Source organism: Oxyura jamaicensis, chromosome 24 (genome assembly GCF_011077185.1).
Source record: "Oxyura jamaicensis isolate SHBP4307 breed ruddy duck chromosome 24, BPBGC_Ojam_1.0, whole genome shotgun sequence".
NCBI classification, from domain to species: Eukaryota; Metazoa; Chordata; class Aves; order Anseriformes; family Anatidae; genus Oxyura; species Oxyura jamaicensis.
The window spans coordinates 6127098-6139246 of NC_048916.1; the positions used below are offsets into that span (position 1 = coordinate 6127098).

Genomic DNA, 12149 nt, shown 5'->3' on the forward strand with positions numbered 1-12149 from the left:
AGAAATCCAAATGAAAAGGATAAAATGACAGGTGACATTAAAATGTGTAGCTCTATGATCAAAACTTCTGTAAGCAGGTCATGACATGCTTACAAACCATTACATAGCAGGAATATTCTCTGTGCAGCAAGGGACACATCTTGGCCTCTGGGCTACACTTCAACACATGCTATGGATGAGGTTTCCAGCTAAAATAAAAGTATGTTTCTTGAAGTCTCAAATAGCCTTTTGTAACTTAATGCATTAAGTGCACACTTAATTCCCTTTAATTCCCTTCTTGTATTTACTAGCACTTATATCATTCTTAAAGTACAGTAAAGTTACTATCAAAAAGACAATAGATGCCAGATCTACTTAATTCATACACAAATCAAAAGGTAAAGGAAGGACCTGAACTGGCTTCCACAGCTGGCAAAGTCAGCTTGAAAACTTGTAATTCAGTTTTAAGATAGTTCCCACGAGAAATAAAGCCATGAGGAATTTTGCCACTTGTGCAAAACACTCTGACTCAGTAAACATTTCACTTGGAACAGGGTTTCCTCCCCCCTCCCCCCCCCATAAAATTTTCACTCTTTTTGAGGCCTGTTCTTTAGGGAAACCTGAACAAAACGGGTGGGTAAGAGCAAAATTTGGCACTTCAGCATTGTTAGAAGGACACCAAAAGCTACCACCACGTGTGGGTTTCATATGTACTTAGCAGAGACAGAAGAGGTAAGACACAAAGGGGGTACACGTCCCCTGATGTAGAAGTGCATAGGTAAGACTCACAAGTGAGAAATAACAATCCCTCTACGAGACCCTTAAGCAAGCAAGCTTGAGATGACATTGTACAGCACCTTGCATGAGAGGCCCACGTGCCAGCAGTGCTCAGGCTCACAAAGAGTTTGGAAAAAGAACTGGATTTATTGGCCTATGCTGGGCTTACAGGAAGATGGAATCTAGCAAACATCCCAAAAAGCATCTCTTCTTCACCCCGACTGTATACCCACCAGCTGATAAAGCACAACTACAATCCAGGCATGACACCTCCAGGGAGCAGGGCAAGAAGTTGAATTTTCAAGCCCAAACTCCCTGTGTGTAGCAGATGAAGCAGCTGCAGTTAGCGCCCATGTGTTACCCACCTCTGATTTCCTGTTCTTAGACTCACAGAGCCATCCTCTTTGCCCTGCTGACAGCGAGCTAGGAATTTTTTCTCCTCCCTTAGTCAAGCCTCCAGGAAGCACACACCTAATGCCAAGCTTTTTGTAGTCCAGTACAAGAAGGATCAAATCCAAAAAATAACTAAGATTCTCAGTTCATTCTTGCTTTATCAGAAGATACAACATATAGGAGCAAACAGTTACTTGATTTTGGCCAGCGCTGCTGCTCTTCTTTCCGTGTTCTGGAACAACGCTCGTATCAGACTCTTCACTTCAGCTGGGGAGAATTCTGCTGCAAGAGGCCCCTTCCCATCTGCCCATCTACAAGAAAGAAAGATCTCGATTTAACAAAACTGCATGGGAACTTCACATTAAAACAAGCCTTAGCGCATTCACAGCAAACCACTGCAGTTCTCCCACTCCTGTGATGAATGGTTAAAGTAAAATTAAAAGCATAAAGCATTTATATGCTTGCTACAGTAGTAAATATGGAAGCAAAACAAATCTAGTTAGCAGCCTATTAGCTACGTTCAACTGAAGTGCAGAATTATTTAATTAGGCATAAAAAGCAACAGGTTTTAAGGTGATTCTTGCACTTACTACAAACTTTGCAGTTTAGAGGACAGTACGTCTCCTTGTCAGTCAGGATATATATATCCTGAGTATACAACCAGTGAAATGGACTATAAACACACAGCCAAAAAATGGCACCAGGAGAAGCTAACTGGTCCTTATTGCAAGTGATTTCATCTGAAAAGGCTCTCCTGCATGCAGTGCCCTGCTGGTGTCAGACCACTTCCCAGCTCCGTGCACTGGGGATGAAGAACTAACTGAAAAGAAAGGCACTCACTGATCTACTATTTCTTGGAGGTTAGCTTGCAAGATGATCATCAGCTCTTTGAATGTCATCCATTTCTGCACATAGACTGGAACTTCCTCTTGATACTTCTTATTTTTGTCCTCCTCAGGTAGCGGGGTGAAAACTTGGGGTCCTTCCTCTACCATGATCCTACAGAGGGAGTACAACCTGTCTGCGTCTTCTGCAGAGATATCCTAGAATTGAACAAATGTTAACAAAAAGAGCAGTTAGATGTGTCTTTGGAGTGCCAAGCAGTAAATGAAAAGATTTATTTTTTTTCAAGGGGGCTGTATGTGTGAAGATGAAAAGCAGTGGTTTGGATTGCGTTTAACAGTCTCAAGCTAATATAACTTATTTCACAGGTAGTTATTTCATCAAGTTCTCTGCAATTGCCTCAGAACAAGGGTTCTGCTTCTGAACTGCACGTCTTGGTGCACTAACAAGGATTTCACTGTGAGGCAGAGGGGTTATGAGGAAGGTCTGGAGCAGTTTATAAGGAAAGCGCTCAGGTAACGCCAGCACAATGATGAAAGCAAAGCTTTTTGGCAGGCATGGCATAAGCAACTGTCCTAGCTATTAAAGGAAAAGAGGCCACCCAGTTCACAGTGGGGGGGCTCTTCAAGATGTAGACTACAGCTAGCTCCCCTGAAACCTCAGTTTGGAAAGAATTTCTAGAGGTCACACATGCGAGCTGTTAGCACCACCCCTACACCTGGCATGTCCACCTCATGCAGTTACCTCTAGGGCAGCAATCCTAGTGACAATCTCTGACAGCGCTGTGTTCAGTAAGGTCCCCATCGCCTTGCAGTATACGTTCACTGGAAGGACATCCTGCCAAACTTTCCCCAGTCTTTTCAGCTGATGCAATACCTGGAAGACAACAGCTATACGTTATCTACGTGTTATCAAAAAGAACATTAAGAGAAGCACAAAGTGATAAGGTGAGTGCACATGGACAGAAAAGTTCTAAAGAAGAAGGCTATGACTTCTTCCTGCTACCACATAAAGCAGCCCTTCCTGGAAAAAAATGCCGCAATTTCAGTTTGCATTATGGCTCACGGATCTTTTCCTTGAAAAATGAAATACCCTAGATATATGCACTATAAACAAAAGTTCAAGATTAAGAAACGATGTCATCTTGGAGCATGCGGACCTGAACTCAGCATTCTACAAAATGAGACACAGCCCGGGGGGGGGAAAAAGCATGCCAGAAAATTCATCTTTTGCAAAATTTCATTCTGCTGAAACAGTGCAGTTCTCAGGACTAATATTACATGCTGTACCTTTCCCAGGACAACATCTATAGACAACAGCATATTCAACTGTTTGCCTTGCTTACCTGCCTTATTGCTTTGTTTGCTGCAGAGTAATTTTCCTCATCATCCATATTAGAAAAATTCCTGGCACTTGACAGCCTCTCCAGGATTTCTCCTTTCTGCACTCGCATCTGGGCCAGAAAACACTCCATTCCTTTAGAAGCAAAAACAAGCAAGGAGAAGCAATTAAGCAATTATTAAATTTGCTTTGCAATTTAGAGACTGTAAGTGTTGAATAATAAACTTATTATTTTGGGCCAATTTAAACATATTATTTTGGGCCAATTTAACCAAGCTCAGTCACGTACTTAATAAGCTTTTGCACAGCTTGGATTGCTACAGCACTTTTGAAAACGAGCTGAGTAGCAGAATTAACTATAGATGACAAGCTCACGTTACACTGGTACAAGCTTATCGATCTCAGAATTTCTCTCCACAGAATACTGAAAGGTAAAATTACCGAGTCTCCTAAAACCAGGTACCAGATCTACAAAAGTAGCTGCTCCGTCACACAGGATGTTCGTCAGGCGGTATCGGAACTGGTGTCCCATGGTGAGCAAGTGGTGAGCAATATACATGCAGTTGTTGTGATGAATAGCTGCTAGCTGGGGGAGTTTCTGAAGGTTCTCTCTGTCACACAAAGGAGAAGGAAGAAGAAATGTATGTATTTAGACCTGACCCTGTTAGAAAACTGTCATATGTACACTAAACAGCCCATCTGTCATAGATGTTGCATGTAAATAACTGAAAGGAATGCGTGATAAAGCCGTCAGTTGGAAAAGAAGTATTGAAACTCCTGCCAGATCCACATAAGAGCTTACATACAGGAAAGAAGTTCTATGGTTAGTGAAATGGAACCTTGGCATTGCAACTGTGTGTTGTACTCGCATCATTTCTAACAACCCATTTTCAAATAGGAATATTCTTTATTACAGCGTAACAGTGAGGAAAAGAGAGAAGTCCTTTTCAGTAATACCTCAGTGTTCTTTGACACAACTGTGTACTTAAAATCTTCACTGGTGCTCTTCATTACAGGAAGAGCATCATGAACAGTCTTAAAGGCTAACCCCTGTCAAGGGGGACGAGGACTCTGTTCTAGTTACGTAACTATTACTCTAGTTAATGGATGGATAAGACGGTTCACAAAGCTCGGTTATGTTCTAGAGATGCAACTTCAGCTTGTGTTTCCTGGGCTCCCACGTACACAACGGCCATCAGGCAGAGAACCAATTTCATTCACATCAAAGAAATACTAAAAACTATCTCCTTGGTCATAAGACTGCCAACTCAGAAACTCTCAGGCAAATATTTTGCAGCAGGTACACTTTAATAATGGATTAGGAGCACCAGCTTTGTCCCACTGGAGGAAGCCCTTAGTAATCTTTGGCCGTGGTGGACAAACAGGGAACAAGCGGGGCTGTTCCAATAGCACTGCTCTGTCTCCAAACAGGCCCTAGGTAATGCACATACATGCACTTACTTGTGGTATGTTGGTACTACATCATAAAACAGCTGGAATATATTCCGTACAGAGTAGAAGAGCTGTATGCAGCTACAAAGAAAATAAGGTTCATGTTAGTTGTCTGTAGAATTAATATCTCATCTGCCAAGCGACTCTCAAGCCTTTCTTAAAAAAGGTTTTATTAGTGGTGAAGCACGTTTTTGTTTCTGAACAAGGGATAAATTGTCAAGATCAATTACAGCAATGTCAATAAAAGCAGCATCCTGGAAAATTCACAAAGGCTTCTCACAAAAGCTGTGATGACCTTGTAAGTTCAGCATGGAAGAGATGAACTTCAGGCCACATGTCAGAACAGAGATTATGAAACCCTGCAAACAAAGGGAACAGTGTCCTTTCTCCCAATAGGCATGCATAAGTAGCCAGCCCTCTTTCTGCCACGGTACAGTGAAAGGCATTCAGTACCTAGGAAACTCTCCCTCCTCAGGGTTGTGGTCTCTGGTTTTTAAAACCGACTCTATGTAGGTTCTCAGAATGTTTAATTGTTTTCTTGGAAGAGCCCTGCCAGATGCAGAGCTGGAGTTTTTTGCTTTCATCAGGCACATAAAAAAGGAAAGCAAGAACTCTCCTCGGAATAGGTGCCATAACTTATCATTTAGATGGAACAAAAGATACATTTTTTATCTTTCTAAATAATTGAAACACACGATGAAATACGAAAATGAACACAGCAGTAGAGTTTCTTCCAACTAAAAGACTGAAGCCATGAGCTGCCTTGTGCACCCTAGGGATTCACCGCGTTTTCACCACTGCAGTAGCTACAATAGGGCAAAACCTACCTGAATGCTCCCTCAGAACATAAGCTTCAAGGACTGCTTAACAAGAGTACTGCAGGGAACATATTCAGCAGCTGTTCCTGCTGTACCAGTCTACTGCACAAACCCAGGGAGCAGCCTCCAGCCAAAACACAGTGTAACTTTAATGATTCATTCTAATTTTTAAGTATCTTCAGCCCTTTTTAAGTTTTTTTTTCACTCTATTAACAGATGCTTAGAGTTGCCAAAGGCAATAAATATCTGACTCCCAGGAGTTAGCAGCTGATATATAATTCCTACCACTGATCTGTGCTGGCTGTAGCCTCCAACAGCGTCTGATAAGCCAGTTCCATCAGTTTCTCCACCGATGAACTGATGCGGCATGTGGGCAAAGAGAACGTGTACTGGCTCAGTTTAGTCTCATTCTCCAAATTCACCATCTCCTTAGGAAGTTGTTTAGATGTTTTTTGCATTTTCAAGTGATCTCCTGACCCAGGATCGGGAAGCTTTGGTAGGGCTACGCAAGAATCAGGTGTGATCTAAGGGAAAACAAAAGAAAGGTAGAACGTTATTTGGAGCCCACGGAAAAGAGTCTGTGCAAGACTATAAAATATTGATTTAAGACTCAAGATAAATACAAAGCTGCAGAAATCCCCTAAGACCCTTGGAGGTCTCATGGCTTATGAACTACACAGCAGACCACGAAGCAATCTATACACTGTTTCATGCCTAGAAGCAAGGTCTGTAAGTGATCCTCTAAAATTTCTTACACTGATGACACTAGCCAGGAAAGCCTACAAAAGCAAGCTTCAAACATGTTAAGTAACATCTTGGTAGTGAAATAATCCACTTGAGCACTATTAAAGACAACTTCAAAACTGTTGTTTGCGAAAAGCACTAAAGAATCACAAGTAGTCGTGCTCTACAAAACAAACAAACAAACACCTCAACTGTCCTAGACAAGCCTTCTTCACCTGCTACACTATTTTTTCACATAGGAAAAGAAGATATTGCACCAACGGGCACCTTTACAGTATTGTGTATTTCTGAGGTCATCAGGTTTCTGGCTGCCACAATCACATCTTGACATTTCTTATTGGCGAAGTGGGAATTGACGTTACGAGCGTATTTCAGTAAATCGGTCGTGTCTCCTTTCAAAAACTGCATGTTCTTCAGGGCTTTTTCAAATTCCTCTGTGGATTTAATCACCTGTGAAAGGCAGACACATTCTACATTGATACTTGTGAATTGCCAGTTATAACCCCCTAAAATCAAAGAGCAATATTAAAGCTGGATATAAATTCCTCCACCCAGTTGGAAGCAAAAGATGAAACTAAGTTTTAGAGGGAACTATCTAACAGCTCTACAGCAATCTTTTGGAAGAAGCTGGCTCAGTTGGAGGCCATGATTGTACAATAATACAGTCTTTTAGCTGCAAGTTTGTTTCCTGATTTTGCTGGCAACCTAATTAAAAAAAATCAGAGGAGTAAGATGATTACATTGCATTACACTGGGCTACTTAGGGCAAAGAGACTGGGGGGGTTGCCCTATGATCGCTGTTGTTTCATACAGCTGCCTCTCCAGGAAAAGGATCTTTTGGCATTCTTCACTAGCGGTAAAGATACTACTATTATTAAGATATTTTTTAAAAAGTGGCCTACACAAGAAAACCCTGTGATCACTAGACAAAAAAATAAAAAAATAAAAAAACAAATTCAAACACAGCAGTTCATTCACAGGAAGCCAGAGATCAGCATGTAAAAGACCTCTTCAGCCTCTTACAGAGGCTCACACAAGAGCCTTATGTCACACAACAGAGAAACTCCACGTCTTAAATATGGCCTGAGGTCCTTGGATCAGAGACCCTGCACCATTAATAGGACAGGAAAAACAAGCCATGGTTTACCTGAGAGAAGTACACAGTTCTAGATTAGCAAAAGACAGCTTTCTTTTTTAGCTGGCCATGTGGCATTTCCACTATAAAAATTTGAAAGTATTTGATGCCTACCTCTATATACTGCTCTAGTTTGCTGCTATTGGTTGGGATTGAATTCACTAGGCAGTTCTGAATGAGGCAGTCTGATAACTCTTCCCATATCATATCACCCAGCAGTTCTGCCAGTGTCACTCTGCACTCCTTTTTGTCTTCCACACACTGTTCGACTGGCACATCTGAATTCAAGAGAACAGAAACGGATTTTAATATGCCTGCTTCCTGGACATGACCCTCCACTATTTCATTCAGTCCTTCCTGTAAAAAAAGCTTCTTTCAACTGTTCCATAATTTTATAAAGATGTTCTTCATACCCTAACCATGTGCTGTGACTGTGGAACAACCTCCGTCCCCATCAAAAGACAACTGAATTTATGGTTACACGGAGCCCACTTTCCCTGCATGTTTATTTCATGAAATCCTTGCAAAGCCCAGACCAGTTTTTAGCCCGTGGAACATCCTGCATGTGACCGGCTGACCGGGGGACTGCATCGTGACTTTCACCGATCAGACCTGAGGCATGCACAGATCTTCAGTGAAGTGACTGGTCTAATCAGAGAGATCATTTACCAAAAATTTAATTCCTTGATCCCTTTGAGCCAAAATACTTTTCTCCTTCATTTTCACATTACAAATGTTTCACAGATACTTGTTCACTGTTAAGTCCAGTTTGATAAGGTACCCAAGAGCACAGCACAGCAAGTTAACATTAAAAGCTGCTTAGATCTTACAGATAATTCAATACTGCTTAACAAGGAGCTACGCGAGACAGCTTCCACTCCCATTACATGGACAAGGTGCTGTCCAGCAAGTCACTCTAATCCCAAAGAGAGGGACTACCTACTCAGCAGGTATTTGTGGAGAACTTCCAGAATGAGCTTGATCTTGTCAAAAACCTCCACAGGAGAGGAATGATCCAAGTTAGGCTCCTCACACTTAAAACGTAGGATGACCACATCTGACAGTTCTTCTGTGAATGGCTGAAGAGATGGGTATGAAATCAGCGGCTTGAGGATGTATTTCAGCAACAACTGGCCTAAGATATGAAAAAAAATATATGTTTTCCTATAGCAGGAGTTCCAGTAAGGCCCAACTGGCAGTATTTTGGATGCAGAGATTCTTCAAGTGATGAGGAAGAACCATTGTCTAGACTAGCTGTATCAGAGAACATTCATGAGGTAAAATGCTGGGTTTGGTTTCACTACAGACCACTTAACTCCTGTAAAACACATACGGAGGCCTAACAAAGAGCTGCGTATTTGATGTAAAATGAACAATTAAAATGCCAGAGGCATGAAATCCTGTCCTAGCATCTGCCGTGCTTCCTGATTACTTCTTGCCAACACCTGAGAACGGAAAAGCCCAGAAGGTGACTAAAACCAACAGTCTTGGTCTTTGTAGATAAGGAAGCTTTAACTGGAAAAGCCCTTTAAACCCTTTAATCAGACCATGAAACCACAAAGCCACAGATCAAAACAGTATACTAGAATAACATGACAGGAAAAGATAAGTAAGTCTGGACAGTTTCGTATCGTAAAAACCAGAGGATTCACCTCACACTCAGTGGGAAACACAAAGCAACAAAGACATCTCCCACTGTATGACTGGAGTGAACTGGATCTCAATATCCATCGTAAAACAAGCCTGAACTCATATCCAGTCAGGCTGCAACAGCTATGTGGATCCAGGGTCTGTCTTACCAAAAATTTTAAGCTTGGTGCGCAGTTCTCCTAGGACAGCAAATGCCTGCAGCACAGAAGCAACAGGCTGGCTAGCAATCTCTTCCTCTTTTGATGGCAGCGTACACAAGTGCAATTCGGAATGCATCACTGACTCCAGGCTGCTACTTTCTAGAGAAAAGGAAGAAACATCGGTTAGAATGTGGTCTGAGATAGAGCAGATCTGAGAGCCTACTGCATTCCTCAGCTGGTAACTAAAGCAATATGCTACCTCTCCTCATTTCCACAAAACTAAGTTCCTATAAAAGAGCATCAGAAGAGAGTACCAAATAGCATGTGTTTCAGTACAGGACAAATCTGCAGAATTCTTATTTCAGTTGCTGTGAAATCGAATGGTGTTTAGTAACAATCACCCTGCTTGTCCCCATTGCAAGTCAAATCCGATCAAAGGAAAAGATTGCGTTTTAATGAAGACACCAACAAACAAATTCTAGAGCAGCTGCAACAAAAGTAGCAGCCAAAAACCTATCAGAGAAGATAAAGTATTCTGAAAACTACCCTAGTAGGAGAATACATACAGTCAAAACAAAAATTTTGGAAATTTCTCCTTAAACCAACCTTAATTCAACAATATTACTGTATTTCCTATCTTGCAGGTGCTTGAAACCAGGCTTATTTCAAACAGCGAAGCAAAAATAGTGCAATGAACTAGAATTGTGAGAACCTTTTGTAGGAGGAAGCTTCCATACAGCCAATTTCTGCCATTCTTCTCCTAGATGATAGAGCATATTTTGTGTCTGCACTGTGAGCTCTGTGCCTAGCGCCTTCAGGATCTTCAGCTCAAAGCCCTTGCGGGACTCCAGCATTTTCAGGCTGCTCCGTGCCTGGTGGTAAAGGTCAAACACAAAACATGGGTAACTGTTGCCCCGGGCAATGAAAAGCACCTTGTGAAATTTATTGAAAGTATTTTCCAAGAATTTTGACACATGCTTAAAAAGCCATTACCTTTTCCAGTTGTTGAGCTGCTACAACATACTTCTTTTCCAGCAATGCAGTATTGTACTCTTTAATAGCTGTATCAAACTGCAACAACCAAATAGGATTGTATGTAACAGCATATCTGCTATTAGGCTACGTAATTTTAAACAAGGTAGACACACAAGTTATAGTTGGTTATGCAAAAGAGAAGCCCAGAATAAAGCCACAGACTGAGCAGCAACCACCACTTAATGATTTTACGATGCACCCTCACATCCACATCCCTTCCTCACCTCTTGTAGCTTTTTCAGAATACTCAAAACCAGTGTGTCTCGCTCCAGCTGCTGCTTCAATTCAGTAAATTCAGCAACTGCAACATTTAGGTCTCGTTGAACCTAAAATAAGAAATTTTTCATCAGACAGCAGCCAAACATTAATAGATTTCCTCTTAAAAGTGACAACAATGAGATATAAAGTATTTCTGTTAACTGAGCACTTTGGTGAGAAAGACCTCACTGTTAACGTTATCTGTTCTGGCATTTGATAATGACTTTGTCTTCAGTTTCTATGGCCTTCCATTTTACTCCCTGCTAGAAAGATCCTTCTAATTTGGAAACTCTTCCATACTGGTTTCCTTTTTTAATACATGACAGGTTTTGTCAGGGCACTGGAAGGAAACTCAGTATCAAAAGGCTATCAAAAAGAATTGAGCATTCTTTTAACAAAGCCATTTTAAATGCATGATCATCTGAAGTGAGACAAAAGCTAACTCAATTAGCAATGTTTCAGAACCCCAGATCATGGGAAACACTTGGCTTTAGGGTCTCCAAAGCTAAAAGTAACTCCAACAAAGTGAACATGACTTGGCTGGTACCAGAACCTCATACATAGTGCTGGTACCGTATGACCCCGAAGCTAGATATTGAAGCTTTTTATTTTAACCTGGTTTAGTTAACATGATTTTTAGTTAACGTGATTTTGTGTGTGTATGTGTGTAACTGCTGCTGTTTATTACCTTTTATTTACATCAGATTGGTTTTCATTACATTATTAACACACCATGCTTTTCTGTGAAGAATACCACATGGCACTCCTTCAGGTCATGTTGGAATCAACCAAAGCAGCACAAAAGCGGAGAGGGCCCAGCCTGCAGGGCCTGCTCACATTCTCCTCAATGGCTGAGTGCACGTGCATGGCCACGTACCATGATCTGGGTGGTACCCATCACTGCCCTCTCTGCCCCAGATCCCCGTGGGACCAACACTCAGCCCGTCTGTCACTGCATCACACCCTACCGCGATGCAACCACGCCGCTCCTTCTCTGTCCTCTGGAGACGTGCGACACACTTCTCCAAGTGCACAACAAGCAAACTACGACCAACAACCCCCTAATTACACTCAGGCACACCCCAGATGGGATGTACGCCCATGCCATCGTTTTTTAGGGCTGATGCCATCCAGAGCCTTCAGGCCCGTGTCCCCCAAACCTGTCCCCCTGCGCACAGCAGGGGAAAGCCTGCAGATGTGCCGTGGGACTGGAGGAAGCTGCCAGCAGCTGGGGAAGCCCAGCAGCTCCCACCTGCTCCTCGATGCCGGCCCTCAGCAGCTCGATGCTGCCGGACAGCCCGTCCACCTGCGACACCAGCTCCTCGGCGCTCCGCGCGCTGGGCAGGAACTCGCTGTACTTGCTGGTGATGGCGGAGCACACCTCTCCCTGCGGGGGCACAGGGGGCAACGTCGCTGTCAGGGACCCCCAGGACCCCCAAGTCCTCCCCCCAGAACCCTCAATTTGTCCCCCCAGCCCCTCATGACCTCCCCTGGGACCTCCAATTCCTCCCCCCGGAGCCCCCAGGTCCTCCCCCCGGCCCCCCGATTCCCTCTCCTGGGACCCCCAATTCCTCCCTCATGGAC

At 42.7% G+C, this 12149-nt stretch overlaps 1 protein-coding gene across 1 annotated transcript in view; it reads right to left on the bottom strand.

Moving 5' to 3' along the window:
* Window positions 1-208: 208 nt before the first annotated feature.
* ZW10 (zw10 kinetochore protein) overlaps window positions 209-12149 on the bottom strand; it is a 12502-nt gene continuing 561 nt past the window's right edge. The window contains exons 2-16 of the mRNA XM_035345891.1: window positions 11818-12120; window positions 10532-10633; window positions 10266-10343; window positions 9985-10144; window positions 9282-9431; window positions 8426-8617; window positions 7597-7760; window positions 6615-6797; window positions 5889-6127; window positions 4795-4866; window positions 3775-3944; window positions 3338-3468; window positions 2737-2868; window positions 1990-2192; window positions 209-1460 (exon numbers count right to left, since the gene is read on the bottom strand). Of these exons, the coding sequence (XP_035201782.1) occupies window positions 1340-1460; window positions 1990-2192; window positions 2737-2868; window positions 3338-3468; window positions 3775-3944; window positions 4795-4866; window positions 5889-6127; window positions 6615-6797; window positions 7597-7760; window positions 8426-8617; window positions 9282-9431; window positions 9985-10144; window positions 10266-10343; window positions 10532-10633; window positions 11818-12120 (2400 nt within the window). The 3' untranslated portion in view covers window positions 209-1339. The remainder of the gene's footprint in view (window positions 1461-1989; window positions 2193-2736; window positions 2869-3337; window positions 3469-3774; window positions 3945-4794; window positions 4867-5888; window positions 6128-6614; window positions 6798-7596; window positions 7761-8425; window positions 8618-9281; window positions 9432-9984; window positions 10145-10265; window positions 10344-10531; window positions 10634-11817; window positions 12121-12149) is intronic.